The sequence below is a fragment of the Bemisia tabaci genome, chromosome 4 (genome assembly GCF_918797505.1).
Source record: "Bemisia tabaci chromosome 4, PGI_BMITA_v3".
Lineage (NCBI taxonomy): Eukaryota > Metazoa > Arthropoda > Insecta > Hemiptera > Aleyrodidae > Bemisia > Bemisia tabaci.
In genome coordinates, this window is record NC_092796.1 from 23,552,776 (window position 1) to 23,569,606 (window position 16,831).

The 16,831-nt window shown below is 36.6% G+C and overlaps 1 protein-coding gene across 1 annotated transcript; it reads left to right on the forward strand.

The window, feature by feature from the left end:
• The first annotated feature begins 395 nt into the window (after nucleotides 1-395).
• LOC109039012 (constitutive coactivator of peroxisome proliferator-activated receptor gamma) lies at nucleotides 396-12,552 on the forward strand. Its single transcript, XM_019054325.2, has 10 exons — nucleotides 396-635; nucleotides 1,868-2,025; nucleotides 2,940-3,309; nucleotides 3,955-4,224; nucleotides 4,713-4,938; nucleotides 5,575-5,895; nucleotides 6,894-7,063; nucleotides 7,588-7,794; nucleotides 8,536-8,631; nucleotides 9,116-12,552. Exons 2-10 carry the CDS (start codon nucleotides 1,931-1,933, stop codon nucleotides 9,173-9,175), a joined length of 1,815 nt encoding a protein of 604 aa, XP_018909870.2. The 5' UTR covers nucleotides 396-635; nucleotides 1,868-1,930; the 3' UTR covers nucleotides 9,176-12,552.
• The last annotated feature ends 4,279 nt before the right edge of the window (nucleotides 12,553-16,831 follow it).

Here is a 16,831-nt window from a genome sequence, read left to right on the forward strand (position 1 = left end):
ATCGTAAAAGGTCCACTTTGGTTCTGTTTTGACCGTTTTTTACCGATGTATCAAGAATGAATACGATTATTTATTCAAAAAGCCTGGTAACATCTTTTATGTCGGTCTTTTTTTAATAGCCGGGAAAAAAATAAAACAGTAAGCTTTGAAATCCATAGTCATATACATAAATATATTATTCGAAATTTTTGAGGCTGTTCAATTTTCCAAGTTTTTTCACGCAGGGATACAATGGCCAATAATGCATTGACGGATAAAGCTGGCGCTTATGCGCTTACACAGTGACAGTCCCGCTTTGATTGTGTTCATTAAAGTTTCCTTGAAAGTGAAGGATAGGCAACACATTATACTCAGCGCTTTCGTCGTCTTTGTTTTTGTTTTGCACTGGAGAGATAGGTTAGGTTTTGCATGGACATGGACACGGACACCTGGGAGTCATTACCTGAGGAGGACCAAAAGAGGCCCCATTACCTGAATAAACAAAATTTAATACTTATTTTCAGTGAAACAGTGAGAATTTGTTATGGTACATAGAAGATTTCAAAATATTTAACCAGTTTCAGTATAGTATGCGTGTATTGTTTTCTGCAGTGGGAATAGCTACTATCGTAGTGTAATCGAGCCTGATTTGTAATGTAAGTCAACAACCAGCTTGATTATTTAGTCATCATCATCATTATCATAGCACAGAATGTCAACTTTTCAGCAGCACTGTTCAACTGTTTTAATCGGGTCTTTCAGAAAAAAAAGTCTGTATCTTGAATGATCTCATGAAGGAGAAATTATGAAAGGGGACTTACCGTATTCCCTTCGTAGCTATGGATAAGTAGGTGGGAAAAAGCACTTGCAAAGCTGGTCTCCTCGTAACTTGTTTCAAATATCATCTAAAATTGATGCACATTGAGGAGATCAAACTGTGTTGGTCTCATTTTGCGGTAGGTGTTTTCAGCCAATTCGGAAATTGTTTGTATTCCATTTACAAGCAACCGTAATGTAGTTGTCTAATAGCAATCGAGGATTGACCGTGGCCCGATCGTGAGCGTAGTCAATCCTTGATCCCGATTGGAGAACTGCATTGCAGTCGCTTGCGAACAGAGTGGAAACAAGTGCCAGCCGAGCTGAAGACCCTTCTATTCATACTTTCATGGAATATTTTCTAACTTGATTTATTCAACTTAGTAGCGTGCATATCTAGGTGTATCCTTACTTAAGTCTTGCTTGAATCTTTTGAATATTGACCACATTCAATGAATAGTCTCTCTCATTTCCTATGGCATTTGCTGATGATTATGCAAATGAAATTTGCTCAAGTTTTTTTAAACTATTCTTTTTGGTGAACCATTGGCAAGGAAATGGTTACCTTAAATGTAGTTGCACTAACCTGGAGGTGCGAAAGATCCATTGAATTGGGCCATATGGTTGATCCTATATTATGTACAATTGTAAATCCATTAGTCAATGCACCAGTGGCTGGTAACAGAATGCATCATAGCCCTTGCATTTAAGGCATGCAGGCAAACGTCCCCTAGTATATGTATGGTGGACTCTTAGGTTTGTGAAAGAATGATAAATGGCAGATAGACAACGAAACTACCAGAGCGACCAACAAGCAATTCGATTGTGCTAGACAACCAAAGTAGGTAACCAATGTGCTATCATTAGTTGTTGACTAGAGTCTCAGTTGAATGAGTTTGGTGGAGTCCATGGCCTGCATAGTAATTAATCTAAGTAAACACTTATAACAAAAATAATAATCTCATAAGTAAGTATGAAAAAAAAAAAAAAAAATGAAAACAATAAGTATTAGTGAAAATGAAGTACCTATCCTCTCTTTTGTTTCAATTTTACTGTTTTGTTTTGTTTTCAGTGACATCCAATGGAAACTAAAAAATTGTGGCAAATTTAATTCTCTTATTTTATATTTTACACCATGGGAATACGAGGCTTACAAACTTTTATTGAGAAATTTTGTCCACCAAATTGTTACTATGAAGTCAGCATTGAGCAACTTGTTGAAGAATACAAGTAAGTTTTCATTATCAAATTACTTTTTTCACTGAATGCACCGCATCCTCCTCCAAAATGAAAATTTACATGGACGTCAGTTGTCAGTATTTGTATTCATACAGGTATAGCTCTAGTATCCGAATTGTTTGTTCCACATGACTTAAAAATTATCCGAAGTTTGGTCCATTCATGTTGAAGTGCAAGTTTGAGTAAAGTATAATTTTTTTCTTCTCTTGCACTATAGAACATTTAAGATAGATTTAAAACAAAAGATGACAAGGCCTTACCACACCACACTGTACCCTTCTAGGCAAAATATCACAAGTGTCATTTGAGCCCAGGCAATACGATGCCAAAGTGCTCAATTTTTCCTAACTTCCCATCAGGAAACTAATTTGCTGAAGCAGTGGGAAAAAAAATTGCTTTACATTCCTTTGATCATGAAGGCATCTATTCTAGGTATCAGTCATCCAGGGAAATGAAGGAAAAAAAGGGGGAAAAAATCAAGTTTGACCCGTGGTCAAGAATGAAAATATCTGAACATTCAGGTTGTTTATTTACTGGGCTGTTTGGAATTGAACAAGATTGTTTAGATTGTAGAGCTAAAAAATTGCAGAATAGTAAATTATGCCAGCAAATTTCTTCCACTGTCCATGCTACAAAAGGTGGCGAGTGAGGAGTGAAGTCAGTTACTTGTTAAGGTTTGAAACACCGCCATATCGGCTTATTCAAAGGATCTAGGCTTGACAAAGCCAATCATCCATTAGAAAATAGACCTTGCCACTCACCTGACCCCACCTCCCACCACTTATCCGATTCCGCCCCTCACTAGACACTTTTCCTGGCATGGACTACAAGACTCTGTTCCTGTCAGCTTCTTCCAGATGGTGTAAAATCACCAATTTAATTCAATCATTCTTTTGTTTCCTCAGGCGACAAACAGGTGGCAAGGAGCCTGTTATTGTCGTTGATGGCTCATCTTGCCTGGGTCATATTTACAAGGGTCTCGACTGGGTCTCTGGTGGTCAATACAAGGAGTACATTGAGAAACTTGGCAAGTTTGTGCAAGCTTTCAAGCAAATTGGCGTGAAGTTAGTATTCTATTTCGGAGGTGGCACGGTGAACCCAAAGCGAAAAGAGTGGATCAAGCGATGCTTTGAAAGGTTGGAAAGAGTCTACCAAATGTTTGACCAGCTTTCTGATGGATTGCGCACCACGGATTTGCATCAGTCGCTCTTCTCTCTTCCACCTGGGGTTGGCACGCTCAGTCAGCATTATCTTGAGCATATTTTTGGCTGTGAGGTAATTATATCCAGTTCTGGAATTTGTAGATTGTTAATGTGGGTGAAAGACTTAGGGATGAGAGGTGAAATTGGCAAAATTAAGAAAGAACTTGCTGAAGAAATGAATTTTTGAGATCTTATAAGTCCGATGCCTACAAAACCACATGAAATTACAAGCCTCATTGAAAATGTTTAACTAGGTATCCTAAAATATGGTACAGCAGAAAAATTCAGAGCGGGTTTAAATGAATTAGCAATCCAGATTCAAAGGATCATTTGCTGTAAATTTTTTAAAGCCCTAGGAAATTGTTGAAACAGCCTAAACAAACTTCTTATGTTTAGGATAAGAGATTCTTTACCTAACTAAACTTGTGTTTTGTGCTTTGATTTATCTTGCGCAGTAAATGGTTGCAACATAAGTGACTGACTCATAAACAACCAGAATATATTATTAAAAAAAAAAAAAAAAATATTAAAAAAATTATCTGCATTGGATTTTATATTCAAACGGACATCTTCCACACGTAAGGACTCAGTAGAATTCAGGCAGGTGAATTTATGCAATTTTCTTCATGCAAAAGTAAGAAAAATTCTTCTGTTTATTACTGACCGTTTGAAACTTTATTAATAATATATTTTAATATTCGTTTTGTTTTGATGGTAGGTTTACCAGTCCGTTGATGAGACTGACACGGAAATTGCACATTATGCTCGTGAGCGAAAGTGTCTAGCCATATTCGGCCAAGATTCAGACTATTTAATCTATGAAGGTGGAACGTACTACCTTTCTGCACAGCATTTCAATCTTCGCACGATGCGAACTTTCAATTACGATCGAAGAGGGTTCGCAGAATATCTAGGTCTGGAAACATCTCAGCTTCCTCTGTTTGCTACATTAGCAGGAAATGACCTTGTCAGTTTTTCCGATTTGAAGGTAAATTGCAAAATGTCTTTTTTATAGCTTTTGCCCCAAAATTTTCACTAAAATTACCTTGATGTACCTGAATTTAAAGTCAAGTTATGAAAATCGTATCTACCTTCTTTAGAAAATTTCTCAAGATAATTTCCCTCCTTCCTGATTTGTTTATTCATTTAGTCAATAGGTAAAATATAAAACTGGTGTTAGTAATAATAATCAGTCACTAAATATATCTGGGAATTCAATATCTAAAAAACTCCTCATTCAAGCAAATAAGTTTTAGTGTAGCTGTTTTGTTAAGTTATTTTATACTGCTTTATTGTCATATTAAAATAGCAGAGAAGAAATAAAATATTTTGTGTTTGCCACTCGCCGGTAAAAATCTTCTGATTGGGTTCGATACCTTCGTAACTAATAAATTGGTAATTTACCTAGATCAAGATCTCATCATGCACTATAACTCTGCTGAAATAGGCCTTTTTATTCATTGGTGCATCTTGCAGCCTTTTCACAGGTTTCTCTGCCGGAAGTATACCGGTGGCGGCTATGATGTCAATTTTAAGACTCTCTTCCCAGCTCTAGCAAGGTATATACAACAGTTCCCGCCTGGAGAAGCTGTTATTCAAGCTTTGCCTCATATCGCTCGAGAAGCCTTGAATGATCCAAGGGCTGCCAATGTTTTTGCAACGAGCATTCGTAGCTACTTATCCTCGACAAAGATTGTGAAACGTAAGTTATTGTAAGAATAGCCCCTTATCGATTGAATTCCTCCCAAAATGTTACAAAGTATCTTTTGTTGGAATAACCATGGTTTTCAGACCTTAAAAGCCTAAGCAGTTTTGTTGTACTCCTTTCATCCTTAAGGTTTTCTGAAACGTATTGTTAGTTGTTAGTTGAGGTTTGGTGTGCTCTGTGGTGAGACATAGAATTCCTGTAAAATTGTTTCTCTTTTTGTGTGATGGAATACAACACTTATCTCTAATTCTTTAATTTAATAGTCAAATATTTTCCTTTTAAACTTCCTTTTTTTCATGGTGCAGTTTCATCACTTTTTTCAAGTCGTCATTTTGTAATACAAATCCTATTGACAAAGTAATGCAAATTCGACTTTTTTTGTTACTTACTTTTGTTCGTAATATTTTTCAACGCACAACAAAAATGATCGATGACACAGTTGATTGAAATGATTAATTGGTTTCGTCTATCCAAATTCAAAATGTACTTTTTAAGGCAATTAAATTGTGTAAATTTGGACCTATGGTGGATTTTAATACATCTTCTGATTTTAAAGCCATTTCATTTTCAACCTATGATTTTTTTTGTGCTTGTAATTTTTTTCATCAATACATATTTTCCATTCTCTAGGCACTACGGCTCCAAATCATCCTCATTGGAACGCTGTTTTGCAGCGAGCAGAAGAACTGCACAGATCAAACTACTCTACAGCAACTGTTTTCGCTATCGTGAATGGCGAACCCTTCGAAACCTCCACAGCTTTTGAAGACTATCGTGAGAGAGATCTGCCTCCGTTTGCTCGTCTGCTGCGTCCGATGAGGACAAGGCTCTATGGAATTTTGTTCCATGAAAAGCCTTTAAATCTGGAGCCTCAGTTTGTTCTGGAGTGGTGTATGGAAGGGCCAAACAGTCTAAATGAGCCAACACGGATTAAGCCTGCACCTCCCTCTGGTTAGTGTTTCAATTAATCTTAAATAAGTTTTGATCCTGTCAAATAAAAGAACACATTGACGGTGAAACTATCAAAGCTTGTATTTTGACTTTTAATGGTCTTGAGTTAGCTGTATAAATGAGCTGTAGATGTCTTATACCAGTTATTATCAAAATCATTTTTTAAAATAAATCCGGAGGTTTTTAAAAATTGAAGTTCTTTCGACACAATTCTTGGAGTTCGTATTTTATTCTATGGACTTCATGGAAAACCAGTGCTCATAGAGATATCACATGTAGTTCATAATCGTGAGTTGTGTCAATTCTTATAACTCCTACTGCCACAGCAATGCTTCGTGCACTATGCAAATGCTCACCGATCAACCCCTAAAAATTAGAGCCTAACATAGCATTGAAAGTTTTTTTGAGATGAATGGCGGCTTCTGACAAGTTAATTTAAGCTTGCAGTTCTGACCGACTCTATTTTTGTCCTTAAGTCGATCTTCATAAATCCTCTAAAAACTGGCTCAAAAGCATAAGTCTCAATCCACTTGCATTTATCTTGTCATAAAATGGTGGTTCTTAATTGCAAACCACACATGTTGAGATTAATTAAATTATTTTGCGTCTTCACCTGCACATAACTTACCAACTATCTATTACATTACTTATAAACCTATCTCTTAACACAGTCAACAGCAGGTGAATAATTAAAAACAAAATGTAGCCTTGAACATCTTCAACTTTCCTGAAATGGAAAAGCTTCTTATCCACCATGGCTGTACATCATTGATACAGTCAATGTGGGTCTAGCTGTCTACTCAAAAAAAAGTGTCAAATTTATTTTACCGAAAAGAACTTAACCACCTTTTGCATCAAAACTTCTCAAGCTCCAAGAGAATCTATTAGTAGTGAGCTTACATACTTTTCTTCTAGTTAATTGGCTCAGTACAAAATTCTGCATTTTTTCACCGCTATAACTTTAACTGTTACAGCTGCGTATTTTTCCTGAATTTCAGATCCGCATCCTGGACTGCTTGCTCTTTGGAGTGACGATAGGACCCAGGACTTACAGAATGCCCGTTGGCAGCTATTTGCCCATGGTATCTCATCACGTTTAAATCCAGCAAAATTGAGGCACCTGCCTCAAAATTTGGTGCTACCTACAGCTGTGATGTTTTACATTGTTGTAAGTTAATTTATTTTAGAAATATATCTTTCCCAGTTTTTCTTTTGAAAGAATAATTATATCCAATATTGATCGAACTTTAATGTAGGTCACTCTTGAGTTAGTTATTCCTTTTAGTGATGCAGCTTCAATCAAACTTTACAGGTAAGGTTCTTTTCGTGCCCATGTTCAGATGTAGGTCCTTTCACCGTATTTTTAACAATGATAGGCTGAATTAAGATCCTTTGACACCAATCTCAGATGAAATTTTCAGCACTTTTTGGTTTTAATGAAGTTATCTCACATTTGTGATGAAGGAACATGATTATGGAAAATCAGTGTACCCTTTTTTATACGAGCTATTTTCCTGAACTTTTGCAAGCTCTTTCAAGCACCTGAAGTGCCTCATTCCTGAGGTACACATCCTCACTAGATGATTCAAGAAAAAAGTCAAAATCCAAAAAAATTCTAATTTGCCCTTTAGCCTTTGGCCAGTTATCTATCTAGGTAAATAACCGCCTCTTTTGAAATTTTAATTATTGTAGGATAACAGAATTTTGGCTACATGGGAAATCGAAGCTATGATAGCAACAGTAGTAACTTTACCAACAGTTCCACTCGAAAGACTGGCCAGTCTCCCTTCTGATCCTGTAGATTTGCGTGCAGTTCGCATAGCCACAATTTATATGCGCTCATTGTGGTCCACAATCATTCTCCTCAGTGCATGCGGCTATCCCCTCCCTCCAGCAAAGGTGAGTTATTACTTTTTTTGATAATTTATTATTTTTATTATTATTAATTTTGAAATTTAAAATGGTATTTCCAAACAAGATTCACGATTTTTACAGAATTCCTACAAATTTACCACAAATAAAAAAAAAAATATCCTAGCACAGCATGTTACTCATTAGCATTCATTTAATATGTAAAACGTGGGAACACGCTCCTAGCTGCTAGCCGCACGGCGCTTGGCGCCCTCTTAGGTTTGCTTCGCGAACGCCTGTGAGTTCATCTAGACAGAGCAAGCTCATCTAGGGACTCTCTTCTATCGATATCGGGAAAACTCATGAAGATTGGCTCAGTAGATCTTTAGAGCAAACTGTGACTAAAATTGAATATTTACAAGGTTTAAGTAGGAGTATTCACAATTTTATCATGTAATATACAATAACTTGGGTCATATTTCCAAAAATAGAGTAGGCTCATCCAGGGACATTCACCTGTCAATAGCTGCAAATCTGCTGCAATAAAAGAAATTGGACGATTAGAAAGGTAGGATGAACCGTGACAAAATATGAAAATTACCAGTCCAAGCAGATTATTTCTGGCCGTACATACCAAAAATCCTTAAATTGGTTTTATCGCCTCTGATTAGCCTCAGTTTGTTTGATTCGTTTTATTTTTGGATATCGATCATTTTTACTTTAGCTAGCTATTTTTTGAAGTGAGCTATTTCTTATCCAGCTCTAATTTAGTTATACCTTTTTTTGCAGACATTCATCCATCCTTACTTTGACGGTAAGCTTTTCCAACAAAAGTATCGAAAAGCAAAAGACAAGGCATCACATGCTATATTATGTGGACATCAGGTGGGTAGTAGAACTGTTTTTTAACCTTTATTTAAAAATGCAAAATAATTACAAATTTATAAATATGATCATGTTTACCTCACTGGTTTAATTACTTCTAATTCCACTTTAAAAAAGAGTACATTCTCATTTCAAGAATTGTGTTGTACATGAAAAATATCAGGTCTTGTATTTCTGCTGCAGAGGTAATGTGTATGATTCCCCCCCCCCCACAAATTCTGCACTTAATGCTTACAAGAACAAATAAAAATGTGATATTATGGAACAAATAAAAAGAAACTCTCAATGCGGGATGCGAGAATGAAGAAAGAGGCGAAATAGAAATGACTCAACTATCAGCTGAGTAATTGCAATGCATTTTTGTCAATCCACCTCTTAATTATATTATATTTTTGCTTGTTGTTGCAAATTCCATTTTTTAATGAAATAACTTATTTAAAGTAGATTTAATACCTAGGTTTTCTTATGTTTATTTTTGTTTCAGGTAACCAGTATAGAGGCATTTCTTCAAGTCAGACAAGTCCTGTTTGAAAATGCAGGTTAATTTTGTACGGATTTATTTGTTCATTTATGTACTGAAGTATGTAAAAATATTCACACTGTTTTTTCTGGTACAGTTTACCTACCTTTTCAGTAGACTGTTTTTTTTTTGGGATAGCTGGTTGTGATGAACAGTTGTTGAAAATTAACCTCTTTCCCTCTGAAGCCGAATCTATTCTATCTGTGTTCATATCCATTATTGACCATTCTTTTGAAAGTAATTCCAGGAATTTTTTTGTATAAATCTGTATCTTGTTCTATGACATTTTTCAAGTCTTAATCAGATCATTTGAAAAAGAAAAAGATCCACAGCAAGTTCAAACATGCCCCAAAAGAATGGCATGTATTTTTAAGGTCGAAGTCCCTAAAAAGGAGGTCCGTAGTACAACTAACGAAAGCTATTTACGAGCCATCAGAGTTAACAAAGGTTTAATGGAGTTTTCTGTTTCTTTTCCCTGTTGATTTGGCTTGCAGCCATCAAGCAAGTCCTATACAGAAAAAAAAATCTCTAAAAGGAGTTCAGTAACTCAGATGGTACTCTGCCAATGAAAGCCTTGTTGTTAAGCTGTTAAAATCAATTGATACAATTATTCATTTCGTAATTTTAACATAATTTTGAGGTGCAATGACTTCAAAATTTGATGATGTAATGTATGCACATGCAAAAACTTGACCTCATTAGTGATATTTATGATCCTTATCATGTATCATGATTTCTGTTAAATAAAGGCGGAAGTGATGTAATCTGTAGAAGCCTGTATGTAAGGAATGTTTTTTTAATTCTGTTTTAATGTTTTTCCCTTTAAAAAATGCAAGAATTGGTCGTTTGTTATTATTAAATTAATTTTACTAAGTTGCCTAAGTTACAAATACCTATATTTATGCTAGCTCTAAAAAACATATTTACCTTTAACGCTAAATTATGTCCCTTGAAAATACTTACGTATCTATTTATTTCTTGTGGATTCAATCTTTAGAAAATGGTTCTGATAAAATTCTAAAACATTGTAATGAGACTCAAGTTTAATATTCATTGATACTTAATGCATGGCTTTCAAGTCTTGAAGTATCTATTAACGTCAGATGTATGACAAATTCATTACGAAAGGCTTTGTATTTCAGCTTCAGATCAGTGCATATTTTGTGCAAGCTATGGAAAAATTTGACTCAACCAATGTTTTGCAGGGAAGAAAAAAAAAACCTGAGGCAGTTTTACCTAAAGATTTTACATTTGTACATGATAATGTACTCCATGTTAGTCGCTCCTAATTTTTTAATTTCCTTTTACTGTGAAATTGAATCCATAAAATTGGCACAACAAAATATACAAGTTCCTCAGTTGTCTTGCTCAGAAATGGTGTTGGATTATACATTTTACAAAAAGATGAAGGTCCAGAGCCTACCATCAAATCCCAAGTTTCATAACAAGTATTCTATCCCTGGGTAGGCTTATTTGGACTGGAGATACTAATCTGAGTAACGTCAATAGGCTGAATTTTCAACTGTGATACTATTCCTATTTTTAAAAAATAATTCTGCCAGGTAGCCCTCAATATTTTGAATCTAACGCTTAAGGCAAAAAAAAGAAATACTAGTAAAATCATTTTCTATTTTCTGTTGTAAAGAATATTAACTTCTTACGTGGACTGTTTAATTAAGCCATCCTACAATTTATAATTCTTATTTTAAAATTTTTATACCTGTTTATAAAATTTTTGAGTAATGCTATCTTTGATTATCCTAGCAATTAGGCTGGGTGGTGTTGTAAATTCTTAATACAGGGAGGTGAGGTGCTCTCTTGCTTAAAAAATGGAAAATATTAAAAAAGAGGAATGTCCTCATTATTTTTGGTCAAAGACTTATAGTAGCTGATGGAATTTATTACCTACATTTTTTTTGTAAGTAAGTTGAAGACTTGAAAAGACAGCTCCAGATCTATACCAATTATAATATATTTATTTTTCTATTTATTTTTCTTTGCTAGCATTAAAATATTATAGAACATGTGATTTTTCCATGTTTTCCTGGCAATATAATGACAGTAAATTTCAGTATGCCGGGAACTATGTAGGAATCAGACATTCAAAACCTAATTCAATTTTGCATTGAGAATGAAGTGACTCATGTTGTGTCTAATTTTAGCCACAATTACTATATTTTAAGGGTTAAATGAAACATGTTTTGCCTTTTAAAATCGTTATTACAATTTATTTGTAATGTCTTGAATTTAACAATGATAACTGAAGACTAAGTAAGTCTTTAAACCTTTTGTAATTGAAAGCTGTCTGAAAGTGACGTCATGTTGATTTTCCTCAGTTTTTGAAGACACTTTTTTTCTATTCCTGTCCCTAAAATTACAAGATCAGTCCACCAATGACATTCTTTCCAAGTACTTTGAATCCTCTTTCCTTTTTTCTGTCACTAATTACTTTTAGATGTTTTACTTCGTGAGCGTTGCTTATAATTTCTGTTTCTCTTACGTACTGTTTTTTTATAATTTTTATTTTTTTCTGAGGTCAGCCATTTTTAATGGTATTAGTCACTATTTAGTTTCATTCACAATAGAGCTCCTGCAAAGGAGGAGTATTTGATTTAACTATAATTATCGCTTTGTCAAATGTCACAAGAAACATAATACTGCTAGGTACTAGTTTTGTCTGAGATGAACCCTTATGCTCGTAAGGATCGCTCATCACAGATTGAATTGGGCGGTCCAAAGCAATACTATGTGAGAGTCTGCTTCAGTTTTTGGATTTGGTCTAATATTTTCTATTTACTTTTTAATCTTTTATATGACTTGACACTTCAGACAGGGTTATGTGGGATCTCCAAATGTTTAGTCGGTCATTTTTGTCTAAAATTATGGCAATCCTGCTATTTTATTGAGCCATATTTCTCAAAGAATTTGACCGATTACGAAGTCTGATTCTTCTATTGCTACTTAGTTCTTTTACCATCATTACAGCCTCAACCTTGAGAGCTGCCATGAACGTGAGAATTAATTTCAGATGAAAATCATTAGGAGCACCATCGTTTTTTTGTCTGATACTTTTTTCAACAACTTTGCAATAGGTATATCCCTTTTTTTCTTTTTAAAAAATAAAATGGGGGTTGATTTGATCATTTTCATCCTTTCCGTTCTCGTATATCAAACGAAAGTCTATCTACCTGCGGATAAAAATTCTTCTAATCTCAAGTTTAGCATGTTCAGGGGTGGCTCAAGTATTTCTTAGGGCATTTCGTTTGCCCTTTCTCCACCTTGGTAAGACCGAGTAAAACAACGTAATGGTACCTACTTGAATGACAGCGTATTTTGTAAATTTCAATTTTGTATACCTCGAATTTTGTTTTGTTCAAATTATATGCTTCTATTTTGTTTAATCCCTCACGTGATTTTCATTCATCCTCTTAATCTCTAACATGCAGAATAAAAATATGTCAGTATAACGTGCCTGTATGGCCTAAATGGCCATGAATGTGTACCTAAATACGATGCAAGATCGATGAATGCGGGGTGTGCTTCGAATTTAGTTACTTGGGTGGCCTTTAGACTTGACTTTAATCATGAAGATAGCTGCTCCTCCGGAGCCACAATAGTATTTGAATACTACTGGTACCTAGTCCAATTATTAACTATTTGGTGGGTTGATGGCCGTTCATGTTTGACGAAACGATCAAAGAATGCAGGGATGGATGTAAGGGGGAAGGGGACTGCAGCTCTGGCGGCAAAAATGCGGAGAGCGGCAAGTTATGGAAACGAGACTGCAAATTGGACTGCATTTTGCAATTAGGAAGTATAAATTCCGGCCCGGTTTAAAAACAACGTATGTGCCATTAGTTTCCCTATGCACATAAGTGTTTTTCCAGAAGAGCCAGAATGTATACCTAATTCCAAATTGCAAAATGCAGTCCAATTTCAAGAGCGATGAGGATGACCCTCATTAGTATCGGCCGTAAGGCAGTATGTTAAAATTGGTCCCCAAATATCATATGCTAATGGCTGAATTGAAAACTGCGCTTCTCAGATGGCGAAGTTGTAAGTCTCCGCCAAAGTTGTATGTTTTTGAAGGAAAACTACCTACCTAATTAACTTGTTGGCAGGGCCGGATTAAGGGGGTGGCCACATGGGCCGCGGCCCATGGTGGCAAATCTAGGGGGCGGCTAATTTTGCAATTTTTTTAAACGTAGGTAAAAAAAAAATCGGATTCAGAAAAAAAAATTATTAATGAGAAAAGGGAGCAAAATCTCTCTTTCCTGAGAGTGCAGTAACCTCTAATTTTGTCGTTTTTCGGTGATACAAGAGACAGCATCTTTAATGACAAGCCCTCGCCCTCGGCAGGACGGTCGGCATGTAACACATATTAGCGCCTACAAGACTACATGAATACTTCACCCATTGCGTCAAAGACAGTTCAGCAGCGGGCGGCGCGGCGTGAAGCGCACAGCGCCTACAAGACTGTAGGAATACTTCACGCATTGCGCCAAACACAGTGCGGTCAGGAGCGGTTGGCGTGAAACGTATAGCGCCTACAAGACTGCATAAATACTTCACGCATTGCGCCAAACATAGTGCGATCACCGCGACGCAGCGGCGGAAGCGATATGTCGACGTCGATATATCGAAATCAAGGCTCTCCGTTGGCTTTCGTCTTTCACTCGCGGCGATTGATCGCCGTGTTTGTGTGTATCTGGGCCTTTACAACTGACGAATAAGGGCGCGAATCCTCGAAACGGTCAAAAGCACTTCGGTTCTCCGCAGCGCCGTGAAAATCGAAGGCGCGGTGGCGCGGTGGTAGTATGCTCTTGTCCTAGAGATTCGATTCTCGAACAGACTCCAAAGGACTCGCAGATTGCGACTCGTTGCAGCGCAGCTGCGAAAGTGGCAATGTTGCGAAGAGAGCCTGTTTATTTACAAAGCCTTTTGGCTTTGTAAATAATTATTCGCGGAAAACTGTGCCACCACGTGAAAATGTTGCAAAAAGTTGTGTCTGTAGAGAAATTGTCAGATATCAAAAGTCACGCATCTGTGTTTGGCCCGTAACTTCGATTGGCAAAAAGCGTGATTTGCAACGAGTGTGCGACTCGCTATGGCAGAGTTGCACGGGGGGACGGGGTGATTCGTAAGAATTTTTTTTTTTTTTTTTTTTTGGGGGGGGGGGGAGACGGTGCTTATCACGCATTAGAAAACACGCAAATAATTGTATTCGTGGTAAAATTTTCAGATCCGTCGCAGCAAGCCTTAGTGCCTCGCGTGCCACTTTGATTGGCAAAAAACGTGATTAACAACTGAGTGCGAATAACCATAATAATTGCGAATCTTCTACATTGAAGTATGAAACAAGCGGGCAAGTCTAATACGTTCGTATTAGAGAAGCGCTCAGCTGTCAGTCTGTGTTCGAAGTAATAAATACAGTTTTTATTAATTGATGGGGCACCGGAGGTTATGAAAAAATCTAAAAAGAACTCAGCTGATGAGTCGTATTAATTTTTGCGTTGACAGCATATTACCCTCTGATATTACCGTACACTGAAAAGAAAAAAAAAAAAAAAAAAAAAAAAAAAAAAACAAAAAAAAACACATTGGATCTAGAGTCTAGACTCTTAAAAACATCGACAAGAAATAATACTCTTGAATCAATCGGATTTTTGCTTAAATCAAGAACCAAGCCTCTTAATTTGAGCGGATTTCCTTTTGGTTTAAGTAAAAATCTGATCGAATCAAGAGTATATTTTCTTGTCAATGTTTTCAAGAGTCTGGACTCTAGATTCCAATGTGTTTTTTTTCCCCAATGTAATGACATTTTCTAAGTAGGCAAGTTTTTAATTTCACCGAAAATGATGATCACCGATGAGAAAAGAACTTGCCTCAATGAAAATTTAAACAGATCAATTTTTAGAAAACCACCCTACCGTTAAACGAATAAATTATAGAAAAAAATTATCGTCCTCCGTGGTTTGATATCAGAAGCATTAAATAAAAGTATCATAGATCATAAATATCTCAAAAGTATCATAATCTATTCTAAATACGCGAGGCCCCTGTCCGGTGGGATCCGAATGAGCTGGTACACCATTTGGGCAATACATTAGCAAACATTTCCACAGCCCCCCCAAAATTTGATGTGCCCGTTTACCCCCCTAAATTTACAAAAATGAATAATATCTCTACGGCACAAAATAGCACAAAATTAAAGCAGAAGCATGGCATACTCCACTTTCAAGAAATCGGAGAGGGGGGCAAACATTTCCACAGCCCCCCCAATTTTGAAATACCAATTTTTCCCCCTTAAATTTGAAAAAATTGAAAGTCTTGCTACGGCACAAAATAGCACAAAATTAGTACAAAATTATGGCATACTCCTTTTCCGAGAAATCGAAACAGGGGGCAAACATTTCTACAGCCCCCCCAATTTGGAATGCTGCTACCCCCCTTAATTTTGCGGCACAAAATTTTTTTCTTGCGGCACAAAATAGCACAAAATTAGCACAAAATTATGGCATTCTTTTTTTTCGAAAATTCGAAAGTGGGGGGGCTACCGTTTCTACAGCCCCCCCAATTTTGAGGAGCGTTTCCCCCCTTAATTTTGCAGCACAAAATTTTTAATTTGCGGCACAAAATAGCACAAAATTAGCACAAAATTATGATATAATTTTTGGTTTAAGATTCGAATGTGGGGGGACTGTGGAAATGGACCCCACCAGTTGATAACATTGCAACTAGTATACCTATAGTAGAATTCTATAGACAGGTTGAAATCAATGAGCGTTGCCTATCGGCTCAGCGCTTAAAAGAGTATTTGAAAAATGGTTCGATAAAAACCGTGCTAACCTCGCGAAGTTATGCTAAGAGTTGTGAACACAGAAAATGTTCAGCCGCACGCATTCATACGTTACAGGACCTGCCTAATCGCCCGAAAATGCGATTTCAACTCAAGTTGATGATCTAATTTCGGAAGGAGCCTCAGGACTCAGGAAATCAAAATTACTCCTCGGGGATTTTCGTGTGCTTGAAAAATATCCTAAAGCACCCGTTTAACACTGGCCATTTTTTTAGTAGGTGCAAGTGGTGGAGAAAATCTACATTTTCCGAGAGTTTGCAACTTTCAGCAAAGTTGAATTCTTAAATATTCTAATCAATTTCAGAACCTTCGAAAGCGCTCTACTTGAGCTGCATTTTTGGAAACAGCCTCCTTCAGTGTTGAATTTAAGTGTTTTTACTATGCGTTTCATTGGAAAAAACAAAAAAAAAACATTGGTAGAATGGATTCATCCGAAGAGTTCGTACGAATTTTTTCAGCCCAATCGGAGGCGGCAGCGTGGGAGGTTCCCCTTGTCAGAGAAAGGAAAAAAAAGCGCTTGGTGCCACTTTCCTACGTAGTTTTTTTTCTTTCCCCACGTACTTTTCGTAGAGTGGTTTGCGTGATACAAGTTTTTTGATCCCATTAGTACAGAACTCTGTTCTCAGATTTTGGCGCCAAGTGTTAATGCGTTTCATGACCTCCTCGTCACTACTGACGCAGTGTCCCGACAATATGCGAGTTGAGTCGAGGAAAAAAGTAAAAATCACCGGGAATAAAGTTCAGAAAATGCGGTAGATGTCAGGGCCGGATTTAGGGGGTGGCCACATGGGCCGCGGCCCATGGCGGCAAATTTAGGGGGC

Coding starts and splice junctions, on each gene's coding strand:
- LOC109039012 (XM_019054325.2), top strand. CDS start 1,931: ATGGGAATACGAGGCTTACAAACTTTTATTGAGAAATTTTGTCCACCA. Junction 5,896..6,893: donor TAAGCCTGCACCTCCCTCTG/GTTAGTGTTTCA, acceptor CCTGAATTTCAG/ATCCGCATCCTGGACTGCTT. Junction 7,795..8,535: donor ATCCCCTCCCTCCAGCAAAG/GTGAGTTATTAC, acceptor CTTTTTTTGCAG/ACATTCATCCATCCTTACTT.